General features: G+C 39.5%; 1 protein-coding gene across 1 annotated transcript in view; it reads left to right on the top strand.

The window, feature by feature from the left end:
- JARID2 (jumonji and AT-rich interaction domain containing 2) overlaps nucleotides 1–24656 on the top strand; it is a 259462-nt gene that overhangs the window by 143465 nt on the left and 91341 nt on the right. The window contains exon 3 of the mRNA XM_090269793.1: nucleotides 21718–21859. Within this exon, the coding sequence (XP_090125919.1) occupies nucleotides 21718–21859 (142 nt within the window). The remainder of the gene's footprint in view (nucleotides 1–21717; nucleotides 21860–24656) is intronic.

Genomic DNA, 24656 nt, shown 5'->3' with positions numbered 1-24656 from the left:
ATCATTTCTTTCTCAGAGGTGATAGTCGTAGGATTAATGAGTTGGTTTATTTAAAGTCCTTAGTACCTGGCAGAAAATAAGCATTCAAGGGTAATTGTTTTTTGAGGTTCTAGATATATATTACCTAACTGCTTCCCATAAAAGCTGTAACTGTGTCATAAAACAGCATACTTACGGGACTGCATTAAAATGGGTTTGCCCTGTTCCCTGGGTCTGGATGCCAGCATCCTGTAATTAGATCTCACCCTGGGACTTGGGGAGCAAAGGCTCTGACTTCTGACTGAGCTTGAAGGAAGTGATTCCTGTTTAGTTTTCTCCAGCAGGTCTGTCCTCAATGGTCTTGGCAAAACCTGCCTTATCGGAAGGGTAGGAGTGAGGTTCGTGTAGGTGGGGTGCCCATACCAGTGCACAGAGCACTGTGTTCTGTCATCTCCGAGGAGCCTGGCAGAAGGCTTTCTGAGCTGGCACGTGGGAGGGGAAAGAAGGTGGATTTGTGCCAGCTGGGCTGGAAGGGGAGGCCTGAGGAAGATCGAAGGACAAAGTGACTACAAAGTATAAAAGGATGGCGATGAAACTTTGGGTTCTGGTCAAAGAAAGAAAACTCGTAGGGCTTATAGATTTTCAGCAGCTTTTCAGAAGTGACAGAGGTTATGTTACGTAACCATTCACATGGCAAACTGTTCAATCATTAAACCAAAATTCCTGTATTTCAGCCATTTAAAGCAATATTTGATGCATCAAAAAAAAAAAAAAAAAAAAGATACGTTGTAATGAGCGTTGGATTACAATTCTAGTTGCACCAGCAGTTGGGTATCCTGGGGAGCAGTTATCTCTTTTTTTCACTGGTTTCCTCCTTATGTAAAAGAAAGCACTTGACATGTCCTTGTCCCATTGGGTTTTGTTTTAATGAGGATATTGGTCTTCCTTGGCCACTGTTTCTCTCCTATGGTGGATGTATCCTTCTCCATCCCCACCCCCATCCCCACCTGCACGCAGGACTGCAGGGTGATGCTTTCTTTCTGGAGGTTTCCTGTGTGAGTAGGAACTCAGGCTGTGTGTGAGTATACACCTCTTTGCGCCCGTAACCTTGAGGGTAGCAAAATGTGAGTGTGAGTCAGAATAATTTCATGTGGCATTTTGTTCATGAGTTGGTGATTGCTGACCTTTCACTCTCAAACTACATCAGGATCACCTAAAACCATTTATGATATAAATCACCCTTTGGGGTAATTGCTTTGCAAACAAAGAGAAAGTTTTTCTACAGTTTTTAGTTTCCTGAATAAGCTCCAGGCTTTTAAATGTTCCAACAACCTCTGTTTTCCCTTCTCCACTGTTCTAAAAGCCAGACTGATTACACCCGGAACCATCTGCTGCTGAATTGAAGGGGATATGTCAGCCTCTGCTCCATTTGCCCCTCCTCTCCTTTTTACTATGCCTCCTGCAAAAAAGTCTCCGGCTGTCTTACTTGCCCTGTTGGGTCTAAGCTCATAGCAGAGAGGACAGGAGAGGCAAGAGAGACTGTTACTGCTTGCAGATTAGGTGACAAGGTCTTATGATAAAATGCATACAAATCTATAGATCAGCACTATCCAGTTGACCTCCCTATAGTGATTGAAATGTTCTATATCTGTGTTGTCTTTTATTTATTTTAAAAAATATTTTTTAAATTTATATTTTAGAGAGGGGGGAAGGGAGGGAGAGAAACATTTATTGGTTGCCTTTCCCATGTGCCCCAGCAGGGGACTGGCCCACAACCCAGCATGTGCCCTGACTGGGAATCATAAACTGGTGACCTTTTGCTTTGTGGATGATGTCTGACCCACTGAGCCACACTAGTCAGGGCTGTGTTGTCTTTTATGGAAGCCGCTGGCCACTAGTAACTTGTGACTCCTTGCTACCTCGCTGGTCTGATTAGTTTTAGGGATTAGAGAGGGTACAGAACTTGGACATTTCAGTTCTAGAGTCAGGTTGAGCACACTGGTGAAATTCTTCTCTTTTTATCCTTCCACTCTTTTATTTTTGTTTTTTGGCAGGTCTTTCTAGACAGCTAGTGTACCTGATTTCCGAAATATTCTCTTTTAACTACCCTCATGATATGTTATATAGACAATGCTAACAAAGTGAAAAGAATAATAATCTTTTATTCAAATACCTTTCAGTGTTTTGGACAATTTCAAAATACTTTTTCCCCTGTTATTAATGTCACTATATTCATATTATCCTTGACTTCAATATAGCAATGTATTGCTGGCTTCAAAATTATCTGCTGTTCTCACTTACGTCCAGGTATTCTGTTAGCTCCACATAAGCAGTTTCTTTTACTGTATTTAAAGTAATTTATTTAAGAGCGAATAATTTAGGAATTTCAGAAAATTATGAAGATTGCCGAGAGAATATAGTTTGTTTTTCTTTGTGTGTTTGTTTTAGTTGCTAGTCTGTTTAATTTCCTCTGGTCTGCTTTCTATACTCTTATATTTTTAAAACCCAGTTTAATTATTTTGTGCAGTGGAATCTGCTGTTTTAAACATTCAGCTTTTCCTCATGTTTTTAAGTTCTTGAAAATGATATTTAAAAAAACATTGTAATGATTTTAACAAATTATGTTTCATATTTAGTATTAGTCTCAGTATGGTAAATGAGACTTTTAAGAAAAATATTGCAAAGAATACACACAAAATTATGTGACTGATGTAAACTTTACTGCATAAAATAGGTAGGCTTATAGTTAATTTTGGTTTTCATTTAAATGTATTAGTAACAAAATGACTTTAAGCAGGATATAAGATTAAATACTTTGAGGAAAATACAGAACAGCTTTACAGACAAAGAAATCATTGGCTCTAAAACAAAGAAAACTTTAAAATTGAAATTAATAAGAAGTTAAGTGTCTAGAAAACATAATGTAAAATTATTAAGCGTTAGATTTATGAATGTTCTAATTTTATTTCATGTGAAAATTTGAAGACAATTTCCCAAGAATTTCTATTTTTTTCAGTGAATTCTGAGAGATCAGTTTATTATAAATTAACAGGGGTGTTTCTAGCCACATACTTGTAAACACAGAGATAATTCTTGGGAACATTTTTCTCTCCTGGAAGGAAAGAAAGGGGGACCTTAGAACACTTGGTGAGCTGTAAAACGGGGCCTTGGAGGCAGAGCGCTTCAGGCTTATGAAGGCCTGAAATGGCCGTAGGCAGCAACCGACTCTCTTCCAACAGCCTTTGTTAGGCCTCAGCCATTTTCTTTAGATGTGGTCTAGTTTTTGAGGGTGATTATGAAAAGCAAGACAAGATCCTCTTGTTTATGGAACATGGCATGTCAGTGTTTGCTTGTCTCTGTGGGTATTGCATTTGAAGTAGCACCTGCATGTGGTGGCTGTCACTGGAGGCTGACCAGAAAGAGGAACAGGAGCTTTCTAGGCAGAGAGAGGAGAGAATATTCTAAAAGAGGGAACAACATGTGCAGAGGCACTGAGGTTTTAGAGTTCCAGTAATAAAGAGGGTGTGTCATTTTCCATACATGCAGAGCCTACGCCAGCTACCCCAACGCCTTTATGGACTGTCTGTCATGGCGTACAGTCAGATTTGAAAACCAAAGCACTGCTGGTCAGTCTATTACATGGCTCAGGAAGCTAACTAGAAGTGTTATTTTTTTTTTTTTTTAATAGACACAGGATTTAAACCCATAAAAGAAGCAACAGATAATTTAACCGTGTTAAGATCCTTGCTCATAAATCTTTGTTTCTCTGGTTAATTTCTTAGTATTATTTCTAGAAATGAAGTGCTGAGTTTCAAACTAGCGTTTACAGGAGTGTAGGTTTTGTCAGAATCAGAGGTTTGAAAACGTGATTAGCTACTCTTCAGTAGTGACCTGAGTCAGGGCTTCATTTCAGTACTTTTAAAACATGAGGTGGGGGGACCCAAAACAACCCCAGAATTGTCTTCTGGAGTGTGGGCCCCTTGTAGTACAGGCTCCCACTGCTAGGGGTATGTTCTAGGAATCCATCTGTATCAGTGTACCAGCTGGTGGTGTTGTGAGAGGCTGCATTGAGCTTCAGTGAATTTTTTTGAAGACTCTTCCAATGCATTTGCCCATTTCATGCTGGGTGATTTATGAGTGCACCTACCCATGCAGTGCTGAGTGTTCAGCAGTTGTTGACCAAAAACGGGCATGACCCCTGTGCCCTACCCTCCCTATTCACCCAATCTTGCCTGCAGTGACTTTTTGTTTGTCTCCAGATGAGAGAAGTCCTCAAAGGGAAATATTTTGCCAGTGTGGAAGTGGTGAAACAAAAAATGGCAGAAGCAATAAAAGGCATCAAAATTGAGTATTCAAAACTTGTTTTGAACAGTGGAAAAAATGTCTCCATAGGTGTACTGCATCAAATGGGGAGTAGTTTGAAGGCGACTGAAGTTTAAACATGTAAGAATAAATACACAATTTTTTATAAGTAAATTCCGGGTTTTTTTTGGGGGGGGGGTGTTCCCCCATCACAGTTTTCCATTATTTATTATTCTTCAGTCGATAAAATTACCCATGTTGAGATTCTGATTGAATTTTACTCTTTGCTGTTGTGGCTCATGTTTTCAGAATAATCTCAATGTTGATAATCTTTTTTAACTTGGCATTATTTCTGTGCTCACTTTTTTTTAAAAGGTTTTTTATTTATTTTTAGAGAGAGGGAAAAGGAAGGAGAAAGAGAGAGAGAGAGAACCATCAATGTTTGGTTGCTTCTTGCGTGCCCCCAACTGGGGACCTGGTCCTCAATCCAGGCATGTGCCCCGACTGGGAACTGAACCAACAATCCTTTGGTTCTCAGGCTAGTGCTCAATCCACTGAGCCACACCAGCCAGGGCCTGTGCTTACCTTTTCAAATGTATTACCTGAATCATTTTCATATTATGTTAAAGGCTAACATATATTTTATCTTAGGTTTCTTTTTTATAATCAAATGATTTAAAGAATATATTGAACAAAAATTTTGGGTAGTTTATTAGCACCAAAGTTTATTAAAGGCATACTCTATAGGTAGCACTTACATGTACTACTAACCCCTTTACATGTATAATCAGCCTTAATAAACTAACCATAGTTGTCCCAGAATGCTTTCAGTGATTCTCTTTAAAATTCAGGCAGTTGATGAGTAAAACTTGGATTAGAAACAGGCAACCTTGTCTGTATTGTGTGGTGTGTGCTATATACCACTAAGGTTTGTAGCTAGATGCTGACCAAATAAACCACTTTTTTTTTTTTTTAAATTAAAAAAGTCTGATGGAACATTGTCTTTTCTGACAGCTTTCTAATTTGAATTTCCTGGTTTCATTGTAGTGCCATTTCATTGGTATTAGTGACTAAACTAAGTTTGTTTCACCAGTTAATATACAGTCACGTAACCCAGATCTCCCTACTGTGTATTTGTAATTATTAGTATTATTTTGTAATTGTACAATGTGACCTTGAAGTCAAGTTGGCTATAGAGCCAGCCACATGAATTATACAGTTAGTCGAGTGCTGTTGGTGCTTCAGGAATTACCAAGCCCTCTTGGAAAGAGTCCAAGCCAGACTCCATGTGTACCTAATTCTGCTTGGTGTATTGCCAGTGTATTAACTTTCATTTAAATATCTAACAAGTAATGTTTATTATTATTATGACGGCTGCTGTAAAATGCCCACACTTCAATAATATTTTGAAAGTCAAATATTAGCAGAGTGGATTACGTCTCTGCATTGGCTTTTTATCACAATCTAGGTGATGTGATCAATCTATGTAATTCACTCCAAATAACATATCTTTATGAAAGCATGACTAATGCAGTATGATCATTAAAATTTTCTGATTTCCTATATGAAATTATCAGACTGTAAAACTATGCCCTTTTCTCATACAGGGAAATCCACTACATCCCTACCCCTCTTTTATAATAAGCATTGTTTGGGGAAGTTGTTATGAGTTGCATACAGCCGAGATGCTAAGGTGCCATTTTTTGTATGCAGTAATTTGTATAGGTAGCAGAAAATTGGAGTTTTTGGAGGCAGATCTGAATGATAAGGAATGCTGCAGAATTGTTCCAACTCTGTAAGGCATGTCTTTCCTTTATGAAATGTGTCCTAACTCTCAGTATGCACTAACTTCTTGATTTGATACATGAATTAAATAAGGTCTTAACACTTATGAGGCAGCAGGTTCTTTAATTAATCAACACAGAGTGCTATTAGATATCCAGATTTGATTAAGACGTGCAAATGAATTGCTCTCTCACATTTTATTTAAGTCCTACATTGGGGTTTGCTCCAGTCATGTATTTTTAAAAGGCAAAGTACAGCCAGTGGCTCCTGGAGTTGGCACAACTCAGAAGTAGTGAAATAGTTATGTATGTATGATAAGTTCTCGATTCCAAAGCTCTCACCAGCAAAATATGTCCTCAGATGTCCTGGTGTTTAGGTGATAACTGGGTGGGATGGTGGCCATGTCCCTGGCTGGCACACAGCATTTCTTAAGGTAGGGCATCCTTTCTGAAAATCTATTCTCTTCTGAAGAAGCAATCGAAGTGCCTTGTTCTCCCGAGTCTTCAGTAATAGGAGATCTTTATATTTAAACATATAGAGATTATGATACATTGCTGTGCACAGGTGAAAATTGACACCTGCTTTGGAAACTGATATGGCGTTAACTTGTAAATTTGGGTATTTACATATTGAAGAATTTTTAATAATTCTACTCCTAGGTGTGTATCTCAGAGCAAGTCTAGCACCTGTTTTCCAGGGGCAAGCAGAAGACTGCAGCATGGTTTGTGATAGCAATAGACGAGCAACATTTTAGAACAAGAGAATCAAAATAAATTGTGGAATATTCATAGAATAGAGTATGATAAATAATAGTGAAAATGAATGGGCAAAGATTAAGATAAATCTTGGGTGGATCTTAATCAACTAATGTTGAGTAGGGAAAAAAACAAACCTTCTTAAGACCAAACACGGTGTGATACCCTTTTTGTGACGTTCATAGTCATGCACAGGAAAATAATATACTATTTAGATGTACATATTTGTGCTGTAACTTAAAAAATAATTAAATGAGAAGGGAAGAGCACATAAGTAATTTTTAGTAATTGTGTTTCGCTGTGGGTTTGCAGATATTCATTCTTTTTTCCCCCCTAAAGAATTAATTAATGGTTAATCAATCAATTAATTAATTTTTAGAGAGAGGAGAAGGGAGGGAGAAAGAGAAACATCACTATGCAGGAGAAACGTCTCTTGTAGCCTCTTGCTTGCCACTAACCAGGGATCTGGCCCGCAACCAAGGCATGTGCCCTGATTATAAATTGAACCAGCGACCTTTTGGTTGCAGAATGACACCCAACTCACTGACCCACACCAGTCAGGGCTGCAGATATTTTTTATTATTAAAAATTAAACAAAATTGGGAACACTGAAGTTGATAATATTTGAGAGGTCTTTATTTAGGAATTGGTGCTTGCTCCAATCTTTGACAATTTAAGCTTTAGCTGGTGGTACTCATATTAACTTGGAAGAAAAAATAGTCCTTGCCAGTATCACCCTTTATGTGCTCTCTCTTTTTTAATAATTTAAATAGTGAGGGTTGTGTTGCTATTCTTGAACTGAACCTAGCTGTCAGTTTTATTGTGTGTCTCCCAGAGGGTGTTGTTAGTCTGTCTGGTACTGTTGATATATTTCCTCTTTGGTAAACCAGCATTTTATCTAAACAGTCCAAACCTACTGACCTTCATAGGCAAGAGTTTTCCAATTCTCCTTGCTGACCACAGGCCAGAGTTGGATACACTGAACTATCTAAGCATCTATTTTAGGAAATACTGAGAGCAATCAGATGCTGGTAATGGTTTTGGAAGTAAAAGCAGCCTGGGGCCATCATCCTGTTAGGTCTTACCTTTTTCATTTCAGTTCCTCGTTAACTTCTTTAGTTGTTGGGAAGAGGAAGCAGCAGTGACGTCAGGGAGAATACTGCTGATGGCTACGAACTCTGTTGCCTGTGCGCACTCCTGTCAGATGGTTGGAGATACATTTCCATTGATGAGTCTCAAGCTTCATTTCTGGCCAATTGTTCCTTAACCTTTCCTTAGAATTACCATGCATCCAAGATCTGCCTCTTAGTTCCTTTCCAATTCTCTCTTCTGGGTGCTTTTGATTAGCAAAGCACCAAAAAACAGGTTCCAGCAGAAAGAAGAGGAAAAAAGGCCAAACAGTCATCCCTTAAATGCCCTTTAATTGACTGTGTATGACTTATGGTGCAGTGGGACCCCTGCCAAACAGTTGTTCAATATGATAGGAATATCCTGTCACTGGAGAGAAGTCAATGAGGGTCTGCTCTGTGGGGCCCACCCTGGGTGTGGAAGGAAAGGAGAGGGATTTTCCAATCGGATATTCCACAGGGAATTGTATCCTAAGGTTGTTTCAGGTGTCACTTGTCCCTGCCCCCAAACACTGCAGGATTCACGGATGGTCTTCAGTTTGGTAAGACTGTTTAAGGGACTGGCTCTGTGATCTTGTTTAAGAACCACACCTTCATATGCCTTGGTTTACTCCCCTATAAAGTGGGGGATTGTATCAGGTTTCTGTAATTCTGATTTAAGAAAATTATTTTTTGATTTGAAAGAGAGAGAGAGAGAGAGAGAGAGAGAGAGAGAGAGAGAGAGAGAGAGAGAGAGAGATATTGTTCCACTTATTTATGTACTCACTGGTTGATTCTTTTTTTTTTTTAATGTTTTTTATTGATTATATTGTTACAACAGTTCCAATTTTCTCCCCCTTGTTCCCCTCCCCCCAGTCACTGGTTGATTCTTGTATGTGCCTTGACCAGGGATTGAACCTGTAACCTTAGCATATTGGGTCAACACTGTAACTAACTGAGCTACCTGGCCAGGGCTGTAAGTCTGATTTTAAAGTGGTGGATATTAAGTAGAAATTAGGGAAGACAATCACCTACCTTCTGGCATTTTTTGTTTAGAAGTGAGACAGGTAGATAAGCCCTGGTGATTTGATGGCTGTATGCCCTGAGTAAAGCCAACATCTTCAGGGGTTTTGTGAGGTCTACATAACTTAACCTGTGTGAAGCCCAGAAGGGGCTTATTCATTGGTTAAATAACAACAACAGACTAAAAGTAATAGTAAGGGGCATTCTATTCCCAGTTCCCTTGTATGAAATCTGTGAGGAAAACTTCTGATGTGTGGGTTCTTTGAGAGTGATGCACCATCTTTTTTTCCCTTTGGAAGAGCATAAAGAGGAAACTGTGGGATGGTGTTCAGAACATGTGTTTTAGATATTATAATTGCCAGCTGAAGTTCAAAAGCTTCAAAAGAATTGGCTTTAAAAACCAAAAAGCTTATGACATATGAAAGGAGATGCAAGCTCCAGTTATCTGAGGCCAGGGAACTGGCCAGCCTTGTTGGATTCTTGCCTTTTTCACCCTGCTCGCAGCTGCCAGTCCACAGAGCCTGTTTTGTGAAAGATCCTCAAGAAAAAACGAGGGAAAACAGCTTCTGTTTTATTAGATTAGATGAATTTATGAGCCTGGGGGTGGGGTGTCTATGTGTTGGGGTGGGGAGGGCAGCTGTGGCCCATTCGGTCCTCACATAAGTAATGAAGCACCCTCGTAGCCGGAGTTGGAGGGAGGGGGAGGGAGCTCAAGGAGGAGCATGTGGAAAGAGATTTCTGCAGTCTGTCTGGAGAGCTGCCCAGGTTTCCCAGCCAAAAAACAAATAAAAATAAATAAAAAGCAAGTGCTGAATGATACAGATTATGATATTAAAAAGAGATGCCATTGAAAATGTGCCATGGACCCCCTGCTGCCCATGGGGGTGGAGTGTGTGCATGGAGCGGGGGACACAGTCTGACAGACTGGACATAAAGAAGTCTGGACTGCTCCCATCAGAGGTGCGCGCACACCCCCCCCCCCCCCCCAATCCTAAAATAAGGATTTGTCTGCATTGCAGGTTGGGGGAATTGCACGATAAAAAGCTAGTCGCTCTTTTCCTTTTTTTTTATTGTAATTTATCTGGAGGGGGAATAAAAGCCCCAGACCCCTCCTCTTGGGTGTTAGATTCCCTCCTTTGCACATAAATAACCTTCTCTCCTTGTCTCTCCCCCCTCCTGGTGCTGCTCGGCTGTCCTATTGCCGCGCGGAATCTGCACTGGCGGAATCTGCACTGCTGCCTGCTTATTACGTACCGGGAGGATTGTTGACAAGTGCTCTGGAGCCTGCCTCTCCGAGCTCTTCCTTCCTCCCTCCCTCCCTCCCTCTGTCCTCCTTCCTCTCTGTCTCTCTGCAATGATCCGGCTCTGAGGATGGCTGCTCCACGGGTCTGTCAGGTGCAGTTTTTGGTGGCTTATCTTGAGGAACCTGGAATAGAAGGTCTGTTCCTATAAATAAAATAAAAACCAAATAGCTCTAGATTTGTTTCAGGCTGGTATGGCTTTTGTTGGAGAAATAGGCCTTTTGTGGGTTTCCCTGCTGGGGTCCTGATTAAATCCATTATGGATGGCTAGGTGCTATGTATATGAGTATGTAAAAAGTGTTGTGATTTGCTTAATATTAACATTCTTTTAGCTTTGATATCCTCCCTAGGGGCAATGGTGGCTCCTGCAAAGGCACTGTGGAAATTTACAAGAGAGAATTAATGTCGCTCTTAAAGCATTCAGCTCTGTTGACCATTTTGACCAAATCTGCAGTTTTATTCAGGCTTGTATGAATTTAGACATTTCTGTCGGGGGTCTGAATACCATGTAGCTATGGCTGATCCCTTTCCTTTATTACCAATGCATATGATCATTTCCCAGCATTTAATAATAGATGTTTGCTTAAAGTTAATTAGTTCATCCTCACCATAGCTTTGGTTTCTTTTATAAATAGCATGATGGTTTTTTATTTCCCTTCAGACTTTCTCTACATCTTTCCTTGAAAGATGGAGGAAACTGAGGCATGTAAATGGATACCAGTAGTTCTAGGTTAGACCTTAAAGCTTTAAACTTCCAGTGCTCTCGATTCTTCTCCCATATTTTGTGTATTAATTCATATTTGTATTAATAGATAAAAACAAATGAATTTTAGGAGCCATTTATTTTTAGGTGCCTCGAATCTTTGCAGATTCTTGTGGCCACATGCTTGGAACTCTGCTTTCTGTTCTGCTTCCATTCGATTTCAGTCTGGGAAAGAAGGGTGTTGTGGGAGGCAATAGGCCTCTGAACTTGTTTGCTCTCAGGGTTTTTTTGTTTTGTTTTGTTTTTACTTTAAATAGCCCACTTAATCCTTCCTTATAGTCATCTAAAAAGTCAGTGTACAGTTGATTGGTCTGTATGTGAGTGAGGTGATGAAGGTGCAGGGAAACTTTGCTCTTGCCAGGCTTGCTACAGACAAAACCACTTAGAACCTCTATGGGGGTCCATTGTTATTGTCTTAGGGAATAAAGGCAGCCAGAGAGGTTTAGTGGTAGGGTGTGACTATTTACTTACCCAATCGGCTGGTCGGTCATGTCAGTTGGGACAAGGTATTTTGAGTTGTGCCCATTTGTCATCACAGACTAGTATACAAACTAGTAACTCAATGGGATTTGTGGGTTTGCGTAAAAGTCAGTTTTGCTTAACTTTGTAGAGACTTGCTAATAAATTTGAGAGCCTATTTCTTTTGATAACTTACATCTGTGTGGGTAAATGTAAGGATAATGTGAAGCTTAAAAATTATATACACATAGACACATCGTAATTACTTAAAGGTAGAATAGTACTAACTCTGAGAATATCACTAGCTGAGAACATACTGTGTACGTATATGGAAATCTTTTGAGAAGTGCTAATTTCATGATTTGTAAAATTGGATTTTGGCATGTCAGGTTATCTGAACATAAAACATTGAACATGTTGTTCTCATTATCTAACTAACAGAATTTCTTGAAAAAGGCCCCTGTTTACCTCTATCCTGCTCTGCAACGATGCCATTGTTCTGCAGCCCATTTCGCACCAGCCCAACATTGTCTTTAATCACTATTCTTCTGAATGTGGACTTCTGGGGTATGCAATACTGGCCCATCTACAGTGGAACCCTTTTATTTAGTGGAAGCTTGAGTTGCATGTCCAGAGGACTCTAAGGATTCCTGATTTTGATCGACAGTTATAACTGGGTTGCCTGGTAGGCATACTTGACTGGTTTGCCAGTATAAAATTAATAAGGTGTTGAGATGGATGTGGACCTAGAGGAGTTCTGGCCTGGGATAGAGGAGTTAACGATGATTGAATACAAAAGTACAGCTTCTCATAGAGCAATGTGGATGTTTATATTTTAATAATCATTGTTATTCAGGATACTATCCCTCCTGATTGTCATAAAAATCATGTTAAGGTTGAATAATGAGTGAAAAGGAGGAGAGAGTGTAGAGGTTGGAAGAGTCCTTCCCCCAAAGAAGTAAGGGAGCTGTGCCCGAATGCACAGTATGTTTTGCTCAGTATTGCGATCCTCAGAGTTTCAGTATCTTCTCAGCTGGTCTAGAAATCTGTCGTGGAGATCACGGGGTGCCTTTAGTATGGACTGAAGTTCAGGTGTGGCTCTTCGATGGTTTTCGAGCCTCCTGTCCACGATGAGTGTTTTCTCTCCTCTGATGACTCCTGGTAAGGACTTGTGAAGGAAACATCTTTTGTCTTTTGATGTTCTTCATTCATTTGAGGTTCAGACAATTAGAATAGGGCCATTTTCTTAATAGCAAGGATCTGGTCACCTTTCCTGTGTGTAAATGTGACATGTCTGTTGGGCTTGTTCCTTTGTGTCTGAAAGTGAAGGAATTGCCTTCTGGGCTCAAGGGTGCTTCTGTCTGTCTCTTTTCCTGCTTGACTCAAATGTAGCCATTTCCTTGAGAGAGAGGTGGGGGGAGAAAGAGAGAGAGAGAGAGAAAGGGGGGTGGTGGTGTCAGGTGTTTTTTGTGCTTACCCAGTGGCCTAACTTTTCCATGTTATTATCACTCTGTCAGGTTTTTATCTTAACACTTTCTCTCTGGAAAAAAATTGAGCATGTGAAGTAGGTTTAGAATCCCCAAGAAGGTTTTGTGGAGAATGAAGTTCAGGTGGTTGTGAAGGGCTTCTGTGGTATTGAATCTTTTCGACTTTCTGGGTGTTAAACTAACAAAAAACCGTGTTGCCCCTGTTATCTTGGGACTCTTGACCCCTGGCTCTTTTTGGATTGCATTTTCTTGTTGGAATGGTAAGTCTCTCCCTAGCTGATTTGAGAGTAGACAAAGAGGAGTTTTAGTCTGCTCAGGGGCTGTTCTCCTGAGGGAAAAGGATAATTATTTTCCATAAGCCGAGCTATTAAACCTCTTTCGTTTGTGCTTCGCTGACCATGACTGTGCAGTGACATCACGCCTCATGATTGTCATTTGTTTTCAACCCTCTCCGTGGTTTGAGGTGGTGAGGATGTCAGTGGACCAGCCTGGGCTTGGCTTCACTGACATCTCTGCATTGCTCACCCCTCTCCCTGGACCTGTACCCTAGGGTAGATCGAAAAGCTTAGCTGCTGACCTGAATGCATATAGTTGGGTTTAAACTCCATATTCCTGTTGAACCTGAGAAGCTGGCCTGCGCCAGATTTTCTCTGGCATCCAAATGCAAAACAAACAATACAATTTTTCTCTCAAAATAGGCTGTCTTTTTCCCTAGTAATGGTAGCAAGCTATACATTTTGAATACCTCAGAGAGGGTTCTACCTCATCCAAGGGTGCTGCTTTTATAATTTTCTCTCAACTCAGTGCTGCAGCCACCCCATCCCCCAACACACACACACACACACACACACACACACACACACACACACACACACACACACACACACACACAGCTGCTGGAAATGAACGCTGTCTTTGGATGCTTGACTGTTTAATATGTAATGTGATACCTTGTCTCACAGTGACAGGGTGACAGACGGGCATTGGCTCTATAATAATGAATTACCTTTTGTGCATCCCTTCTACAACAAAGCCAAATACATTGACTCTCCCTAATATGGTAATACGTCTGGTGTGCTCCAGATGTTTTGGAAGCTCAGGGACAGCTTCAAAGTCTCCTTGTTTTTCTTTTCTCTTTAACCCTTCTCTAAGCATTGCTTTTGTGAAATAGAGGCATTAGATTTTTCTTTGGTTTTGTATTGTCATGTATGCATAGCTAATGGGAGGACTAGTGAAACTTCTTTGTGTCTAAAATATAAAATTATAAAGACTGTATGTATATTCTAGTCCCTTTTTTTCAGATATTTAGTAAAGAATCACCTTCTTTGTAAGCATTTGTGTTCTAAAATCTGCTGCCTGCATCAGTTGCTTAGTTGAAGTTCCTTCAGCTCAAGGAATCTTTGCCCTCATTTATGTTTCAATTTCCCCAACTCCCCTTACATTAAGGCAAGAGGGAGATCATGTATCTCCAGCTCCAAGAACAGAAATTCTTATTCCCCTTTGCTGCTGCTGTTCCAGGCTTAGAAAGAAGATAGTTTTTCGTGTATGGCCTTCACCATTTCATTTCTTGCTAAATTTGGAAGCTGGGATGAAAAGCTCCTGAGTTGGATGACAGGGTTCTATTTTGTCGGATTTCTTTGGGTTCCTCAGTGTGTGAGAATGGGCACTGCTGCTGTGGTGGGTGTGCAGTCTCCCTGTGACACGCTGCTCCTGTCAGCTGACGGAGACTAGCCAAGGTTGCAGGAAGTCCCCAGGCAGCCTTTACTGCAGTGATTTGGAATTTTCAGCTCATATTTATTGCTTTTGTGAAAGACAATAGACATGCTTAAATTCAGTTCACCCTACTGAATATTAATAAAGGAGAACAAATGCTAATGTGGGGAGACTGAATCTTTGGACCATTGAGTTTCCTCAGTTTAACCTCCTCTCCCCAACAAAGGTTTGTGTGTAGGTTGGGGGAAGGGTTTAGAAAAATAAAACCAATTTGTATTTGCAGGAGGGGATACTTTTTCATCATTTCTCATTGACTGAAAATAATAATATAAAAAATGGTTGCCAGGGCTTTGTTAGGGGAAGGAAGAGGCAGCACCCATTAGCTGGTAGAATGTTATAATAATGGCTATTCTGCCCTGTGGCATCATATTCCATCTTGCTGACCTGGCTCTTCAGTACGATTTGGATGAAAACATTCAAAACCAAAGGGGGTAGGCAGTGTACCAGAGATGTGGGGGGGGGTGGGGGCGATGAGAGAGAGGGGGGGGGGGGAGAGGGAGAGAGCGTCCAGATTTATCCAACCATGTAGACTAAAAATAAATGTAAATTTTCTTTGTGCTGACATATACGGGATGGGAGTACACAAATTGAAAAAGTCGATCATATGCAGAACAAGTCAGTCTCACCTCTTATAAAGGCTAGGGAAAGCTGAGGCCCTGCAATTTGCATAACAGGCAATCAATTTCTTATGCATGAGCCCCGCTTTTCTAATCTGGAAAGTCAGTCAGCAAGCCGTCTCTTGTAGTTGAGGTAATCAGTCATTGTGTATCCTTGGAATGGGGGAAATTTCAGAGCTCTGAGGAGAGATTATTGTGAGGGCTTCCTTTGAACCCAGCTCAGTCTTGCCTTAGTGTTTCAGAGCATCCTCACCTGTTTGCCTCACATTGCGCTCACATATAGTCTGTTAATAAAATTCCCCATTCCATCTGAAATTTCATAATTCAGCTTCGCTGCATTTGTGCTTGGACAGTCAGTTGTTTGGAGAGAAGAAACATATTCCTTTCTACATTGATGTCTCTTAGACATGATCACTTTTTCCAGCATGTTACTTTTTAAAAGTCTGTAATTGTCATTAGCTGGCTCTTACAGCTTTGTGATAAGTTTTGTTAGCAACCTGATTTTCACTTCACAAATTATTGATAAAAGGTGGCAGAATGCCCATGCAGAACTTAGGGATTGAGTATATGATGAGAGTTTGTACAGTCATAATTGGTTTTCTGGTATTTCATTCACACTTACCCGAAGCTTTATAGTGTTTTAGGGCAACCAGTTCTGTTACTGGTTTGAGCCTTGCTTTCTCCTATAAGAGTGGTTCTCAAAAGGTGGTCCCTGGACCCGCCAAAATCAGCATCCAGCACCATCTAGTAATTTTTTAGAATAGGATAGAATGGGTTGAGGCCTAGGGGACTGTGTTTGAGTAAGCCTTCCAGGTGGCTTTAGATTCATTTTCAAGTCTGAGAAATCACTACTACCATTTACAACCATCTACTGAGATTCTTGTTAGAAGAACGAGTGTATAGCTGTCACTGAATAGCTTAACTTTTCTTGCTAAATCACTCACTCACTCACTGCTTACTCACTCAGGAAATACTTAAAATCTTGTTATGTACTGAAGGGTGGGTACAGCAGTGTTTCTTCTCCACTTCACCTATTGGCGTGTAGTCTTTCCTTATTTCATCCTTGATCCAAATATACTTTCAAAATAAGCACCTCTTCTTCCCCCTTCTTCATCAACACCATCACCACTGGTTTTTGTTTTTGTATTTTTAATTAAAAAAATTTTTTTTTATTCAGTTACAGTTATCCGAATTTTCCCCCATTGCTCTCCCCTGCCCAGTCACACTCCACTGTCAGGTCAGTCCCTACCCTATTGTCCATGTTCCTTGACCTTTCCCCTTTTTCCTTCCCTTATGCCCCTCCCCTTTCTCTGGTCACTGTCAGTCTGTTCCTTGTTTCCTTATCCTTGGTTCTGTTTTGCGTGTTTGTTTGTTTTGTTCATTGGGTTCCTCTTATAGGTGAGATCATATGGTATTTGTCTTTCACCAGCTGGCATATTTCATTTAGCGTAATCCTCTCCAGTTCCATCCATGCTGTCCCAAAGGTAGGAGCTCCTTCTTCCTTCCTACTGCATAGTATTCCATTATGTAAATGTACCACAGGTTTTTTTTTTTTTTTAAGGTTTTATTTATTTATTTTTAGAAAGAGCAGAAGAGAGGGAGACAGAGAGGGTGAGAAATATTGATTGGTTGCCTCTTACATGCCCCTAACTAGGGACCTGGCCCACAACCCAGACATGTGTCCTGATCAGGAATCTAACCGGTGGCCCTTCACAGTTCACAGACTGGCACTCAATCCACTTAGCCACACCAGCAAGGGCTGTACCATAATTTCTTGATTCACTCATTTACTGATGGGCAGTTAAGCTGTTTCCAGCACTTGGCTATTGGAAATTACACTGCTACACAGTATCTGAAATGAAGAATATAGTAGAAGGAATTAAAAGCAGGTTAGGTGAAACAGGATTGAATTCAGCGAGCTGGAGGACAAGGTAGAAAAAAATTTCCAGATAGAACAACAAAATGAAAAAAAAAAAAAAGACTCAAAAGGAACAAAGAGAGTTTAAGGGAGCTGCAGGACAACATGAAACGTAATATCTGTATCATAGGGATACCAGAAGGAGAAGAGGAGCAAGGGATAGAAAACCTGTTTGAAAAAGCAATGACAGAAAACTTCCCTAACTTGATGAGAGAAAAAGCCATACAAGTCCAGTAAGCACAGAGGGTCCCAAACAAGATGAACTCAAAGAGGCCTACTCCAAGGTGTACAGCATAATTAAAACAGAAAAATTTAAAGACAAAGAGAGAATCTCAAAGGCAACAAGGGAGAAACAGCTAGTAACATATGAGCTCTGATAATGCTATCAGCTAATTATTCAACAGAGACACTATAAGCAAGAAGGAATAGCAAGAAATATGCCAGATAATGAAAAGCAAAGGTCTGTAACCAAGACTACTCTACCCAGCAAGATTCTCATTTAAAAGGGAGGGCGAAATAGGGAGTTTTCCAGACCAAAAAAAAAAAAAGGATGAGAGAATACATATCGTGGTTCACTTATTGCGGCTTCACTGTATTGCAGGATTTTAAAAAATATTATATTTAATTATTTATCATGGATTTTTTTGCTGTATCACGGGATTTTGTGGTACTGTATACATATGTTGTTAAAGTTACATAGGTTTAAGAGTGTAGAATAAATGTAAGGTTCCTACTCTGGGGGGGGAACGTAATACCCGTGATAAGTGAGGGAATACTGTACATCTCTACCAAACCAGCATTATAAGAGATGCTAAAGGAACTGCTTTAAGAAGCTGAAGAAAAAGAGAGAAAGAGGAACAGAGGTACAAAGGGAAAAAATGGCAATGAATAAGTACATATCAATAATAACCTTAAATGTAAATGGATTAAATGCTCAATCAGAAGACAAAGGTAGCTGAATGGATAAGAAAACATGACCTACATATATGCTGTCTACCAGAGACCTGCCTCAGAACAAAAGATCTATACAGACTGAAAGTGAAGGGATGGAAAAAAATATTCCAAGCAAATGGACATGGGAAAAAAGCTGAGATAGCAATACTTATATCATACAAAATAGATTTCAAAACAAAGGCCATACAGAGACAAGAAGAAGGACACTACATAATACTTAAGGAACTAATCCATCAAGAAGATATAAATCTCGTAAACATATATGCACCCAACATAGGAGCACCCAAATATATACGGAAACTCTTGGAGGACTTCAAGAAAAATATCGACAGCAACACACTCATAGTAAGGGGATTTTACACCTCACTGGCAGCAGTGGACATCTTCTAAGCAAAGACTCAACAAGGATATTGTGGCACTGAACAACATTCTAGATCAAATGGACATAATTGATATATACAGAACCTTCCACCCCGAAGAAGGAAAATACACATTCTTTTCAAATGCACGTGGAAGATTTTCAAAGACAGACCACATGGTAGGACACAAAACAAGCCTCAACAAATTCAAGAAATTTTAAGTCATACCAAGCATCTTCTCAGATCACAATGGCTTGAAATTAGAAACCAACCTCAAGGAAAAAACTCAAAATACATTTGAATTCACAGAGACTGAATAAATAACATGCTATTAAATAATGTATTTTGTTTTTAGACATATTGCAAATTCTAACTTTGCTCTTCTTGTGCTGGTCTTGCAGGCTTGCTTGCTGGCTTCATTGATTCATATTCATTGCCTTCCCCTATCACCTTTTCTTGCCCTATAAGTACCACATACTACTAACTGGTACCTCCATGTGCGTGTGTTGATCTATTTCCTTTCACTGGAATTCAGATTTTGTTTGATATGCCTGTATTCCTGGCATATGGGAGGTGTTAACAAAATAAATGGATGAATTTATATTTCCTCCCTCCTTTCCTGCTTTATTTTCCTTTATATACTTATGTACTATTTAAAAATTGGGACGCCACCAAGAGTACACATCTTTAAGATGCATATCTGCTTTTTTCTTCTTATTAATTTTACATACTGTATGTAACCAGAATTTTTACTTGGAATTTTCTATTCAAGTATGGCAATTCCCGTATCTCCCCTCCCTCCCTCCCTCCCTTTACAAATATGAATTATTATATCTCTGGGCCAGTTTCCTGACTCTGTTAAGTGTTATCTGTATTTTCATACTGTTTGGTGGTCTGGCATACCCCCCTGCCCCATAATGTCACATTACTAAAGGTGCTCTGATAAATAAAGACATAATTTCGACCAGTGTATGTAGTTTTAGTTTTCTAGAGTGTCATTTAAAAAAATCTTTAAAAAGCAGATAAAATTAATTTCCATATATTTGACTTAATATATCCAAATAATTTCAAGAATTAATCAATATAAATTATTAATGCAATGTTAGTTACATTGTATTAAATTAATTAAAATTAAATAATATTTCCTCATCCATGCTAGCCATGTTTCAAATAGCCAGGAGTGGCCACTGTAATGGATAACCCAGCTCTAATCTTTGAAACGTTGGCCACAGTTCTGCCCCTAGACCAGCGGTTCTCAACCTGTGAGTCGTGACTCCTTTGGGGGTCGAACGACCCTTTCACAGGGGTCGCCAAAGACCATTGGAAAAACATAATTACATATTGTTTTTGTGATTAATCACTATGCTTTAATTATGTTCAATTTGTAACAATGAAAATACATCCTGCATATCAGATATTTACATTACGATTCATAACAGTGGCAAAATTACAGTTATGAAGTAGCAACGAAAATAATTTTATGGTTGGGGGTCACCACAACATGAGGAACTGCATCAAAAGGCCGCGGCACTAGGAAGGTTGAGAACCACTGCCCTGGACTCATAGATTTCTGCACAGTCATGTTTTCTTTTTGCCTCACAGTGCAGAGTCCCCACATTTTCTTTTGAAATTGTATATATTTTCATTTCCATATTGTAGTTATAACTTCCAAAGCCACATGTCTCAGTGACAGCCATGGCATTGTATTTACTGCACTGTATTTGATTTCCAACCTTACGTTATTACAAATACTCTGAAATGATGTAAAAATAGATAACTGGGGAAATCATGCACAAATAAGTCAAGTCCCAGGGTTTTGTTGCAGTGTATTGTGTTCTTTCAGAAAATGTTACCTACTGTATTTTATGTAATGTTGGGTGTAACTAATGGGAACCACTCTTTCAACTCAAAAGTTATTTAATACAGGGAATTAAGTGCTTACAGAATTGGTGGAAGGATGGGAAGAACAAAAATCAAGAGATCACCCTGCATATTTGGCTTTATTTAAGAGCGAACAGCATGGCTATGAAAATACAGATACTTTGCTAGCATTCTTGCTGATATCCCTGAGGCTGGTGACTAGACAGTGAAACTGGGGGCCAGTCGCTCTGGACACTTTTGTTGGTACAAGCTTCCCCCATGGGAAGAACCTAAGTTGTATCCAGGACCCTAGAAATAAGAACATCTGAACACTGGAAGACCCACCAGGCTTTTTATTCAACCATCACCCATTAGTGTGGCCTTACTGCTTATTAAAATACAGTATTACTTCACTTATTGTGGGTATTATGTTCTAGACCCCCCCTCCCGCCCCCTGCTAAGTAGGAACCTTACATTTATTCTGCACTCTTAAACCTATGTAACTTTAACAACATACATATACAGCACTGCAAAATCCTGCGATATAGCGAAAAATCCGCGATAAATCCTGCGATACAGAGAGGCCATGATAAGTGAACCATGATTAGAGACTACTGTACTTCCATATCACATGGCATAACCTTTCTCCAATGTGGTTACATGTCCCGGGCCTCCAAGACTCCCTCTTCTGCATGGTGCCATACATACATGCAGTCGAAGACAATCTTTATCTTTCGAGAAAATCAAAGGCAGGTACGGTGACTGTTTAGTATAATGGATTGCTATGAAGAGAAAGTTGGGTAGCAGGATTTCTAGTTAAAAACTAAGATACGGCTATAAAGTAATAATGCTTCTTTTTGTGTGGCAGGTACTGGTTCCTGAAGGCAATTCCAAAAAGGACTTCAGAATTTTTAGAGTAAATATTTAGCCTTTGAAGGATAACTAGTTTGAATTGGTGACACTTGAGATGCCTGTCTTCCTTTCCACTCCCCAGACCTAAAAGATGTTTATGTACTTTAAAAGAGAACCCTACAGTATATTATGATTAAAATTCTCTGTTGGAATTTCTTACTGTTTAAATTGCTTTCTTTGGTAGGCATTCACTCCTGTAAAATGTTCAGAGTAAAGGAGGTATGACCTTTTTCCCATTCAAAAGGGATATATGCCTTTAAATTCTTTTCTGTCCATCACTAGCCATTCTGTAGGGTTAACTGTGGTTAAGTGCTGCTTCCTGATGTCATGTATTTAAGTGTTTGTCCCCTTTTCTCACCTGTAGGGCTCCTTGGTAATGGCCAGTCTAAGGGATTAGGACCAGCATCAGAACAGTCAGAGAATGAGAAGGATGATGCATCCCAAGTGTCCTCTACTAGCAACGATGTTAGTTCTTCAGATTTTGAAGAAGGGCCGTCGAGGAAAAGGTTAGTACCCAAGGCTGAAAGTATTGGTGCCTTAAACCAGGGACTCCAAAGTAGGTGCCAATTTTTGCCACATGGGAACAAATGTGGCCCATTCACCCAGTGTCCTAATTTTTCATAGAGGAGTCAGAGTTCTGGTTTCTAAATATTGTCCACTAATTATAAATAAAAATGACTATACAAAATATATGGTGTGGGCCAGAGAAAACATGTTACTGCCATAAAAACTGGCCAAAGAGTCACCAACTTATAATTCTTGTCTTAACTGCTTATTTTAATTGATTTTCATCAGTAGGATTTCTTGAGTATATTAGATGATATTTTGTCATTCCTGAGGAGAAATGTTTCTAAGAAGTGGGAGAATTAAATGTGGTGTTTCTGGGGAAAAAAAAGTCCCCTGCGCCATCCCCCAGTCAGGAAAGCGACATCCATTTGGTGTTTAACCAGGGTAGTAGTTGTGGAATTGGTTCTTAAAAGTTAATTTACTAGCAGTTTTTTTTTTTTTTTTAAGATTACTTTCTTAAATAAACTTTAGATAGTTTGATAAGGAAGTTGGCTATGGTAGTTAAGAATTTGTGGGTTCATGATCAAACAGTGGTAGTGACATTACATAATAATGCTTTTAATTGGGTGTTTTAAAAACCCATTGCTAGTTATCTGCCTTATTTCATATCTCATTTGTTGTGCTGCGTCACCCCCCTCACCCCCAATTTAGAATTTATATTCATTTTGTTCCTTTTCCATTCTCATACTTGATGTTTTCCTGGATGACTAGATTAATGATGTTTTCTTAGAATCTGTTAAAGAGGTTGGGGAAAGGAAAAAAAATTTCCCTAGTCTGGTCTTTTTGTTTATTCTTTCTACAGAATTATAGTTACTTTTGGGAAACCATCTAGATTTGTATATCTATGAAGAACTGAGTATGGTGGAAAATTAAGAGGAAAGGACAAGATTAGCTATGTGTTGATAGATAATTTGAAATCCTTAACAGAACTGTACTTTTGATCTGAAATTTGAGCTTAATCGTTACAAGTTTTAGTTTCTTTTTCTCCATCATGCAGTGTCTTTGTTTAAAAAACTCATGATAACAGAGTCTGTATTAACTTCCATCCTCATTTCTCTTAATCCTCAGCACTGTGTCTTGAATGTCAGTAGATTTGTTGTTAGCACAGTTAGCTAGCGTGTATAAGAAGTATCTCTGCCAGTGTGCTGGGCTTTCTTTGTATGCTGCTCTTTTAAGAACACTTTGGTGAGTGTCACAGTGACAAGCCTATTATGTTTCAGATACTCTTAACAAGTACTCACTGTGCCCAATTCAAGAACTGTGTTATGAGAGAGGGATCTCCGGATGTGTTAAACCACATCAGTAAATATATTGGAATGTATAATATTATCCATGTTTCCATGTCTGGTATTATCTTTCTTCCCCATTTGTGGAGCAAAATTCTGTGGATGTGGTTGCAGCACAGCCCTTCAGCTGTGTGTGTAGCTGTACGTCACCTCACCTCTGGTAATCCAAGGCCGCGTAGGAGTGTGATGACGGAGGGCAGTGGGCATCATTCTCTTGGAAGGGGCCCTTTGTCCCTGACTCCCAGTTCCTTTCTCAGATGGCAGTGCCGCTGGCTTCCTCTTTGTGTGGTGCATGGGCGTTGTGTGGCAGCTGTGGGCAAAGCAGTCATTTAGCTTGAGTTTTCCAGGCCAATGGTAAAGAGAAATTTTGTTCAGGGTGAATTTAAGGCAAATTTCACCATTGCTAATCTCTGATTATTAGTATGCTAAATATCTTGTTTTCCTAATTAAAGACTCACAACAGCATTTCATTTTGGTATGATCGTACTCTACTAGTGAAATCCATCAGGAACATACTGTAAATTTATTCGAGTTGTCCAGTCAGGCTCGATTTAGGGCTGGTCTGTGGTAAACTGTGTTACAGGTAGAGGGCTGTGTAATTTATAAATAGTTAGCATAGTTAGGAAATACATTTTGCAATGTTGCAGGGTACATAACAAGTACAAAATAATAATAACTTTTAATATTTTCCTGCTCATTTGTTTAATCCCTTATTGGTAATTAGTATGGATATTTAGTATAACTACTTTGGTATGAACCCTGTCTCCTAATGCAGAATATGTGAACTGGAACCTGAGTTCTTGGGGCTTTGTTTGTGTACTGCAGTGATTTTCAGCCAATAAAAAACTAAGTATAATTTTGATTCATTCACACTAGACTGCTCTTGTTGTGTTGGCTGCTGTCATTTTTACATTTGACAATCTTAAGGGAAAAGAGGTCAGTGTCTCCGACTTAATAGTCATGTATTAAGCGTTTTAAAAATTCTTATGGCACACCAGTACACAAGTTGAAAATCGCCAGAATTATTGTTCAGACTGCAGTGTTCCACTTTTCTTCATCTTGCATACATTTTATCTTTTCTGATACGTTGTCTGAGTGTGCCATGGACTGATTGTGTGATCTCTGCTGATGAAAATTCCAGAATAACTATTTAAAGTGGTTATTTCAAAATGTTACTTCAAGTGTTGGGTGGATTGTTGACTAGATACTGCTTTTAACCTTGTGTCTGAAATTCCCAAGGCCTCACACATACATGGGAAGAGCATGTTTTATGATCTACCATTTCCACTCTCTGTTGTCATTTAGATAATCATACACTGAGTTATAAAAATCCAGGGTCATGCCCTGGCCAGGTGGCTCAGTTAGTTGTAGCGTACTCCCATACACCAAAAGGTTGCGGGTTTGATTCCTGGTCAGGACAGGTTCGATCTTTGGTTGGGGTACATAGGGT

Source organism: Furipterus horrens, unplaced genomic scaffold (genome assembly GCF_987537825.1).
Source record: "Furipterus horrens unplaced genomic scaffold, mFurHor1.1.pri manual_scaffold_3, whole genome shotgun sequence".
Lineage (NCBI taxonomy): Eukaryota > Metazoa > Chordata > Mammalia > Chiroptera > Furipteridae > Furipterus > Furipterus horrens.
The sequence above is the reverse complement of the archived record's forward strand: the minus strand, read 5'-3'. Positions and strand labels throughout refer to the sequence as shown.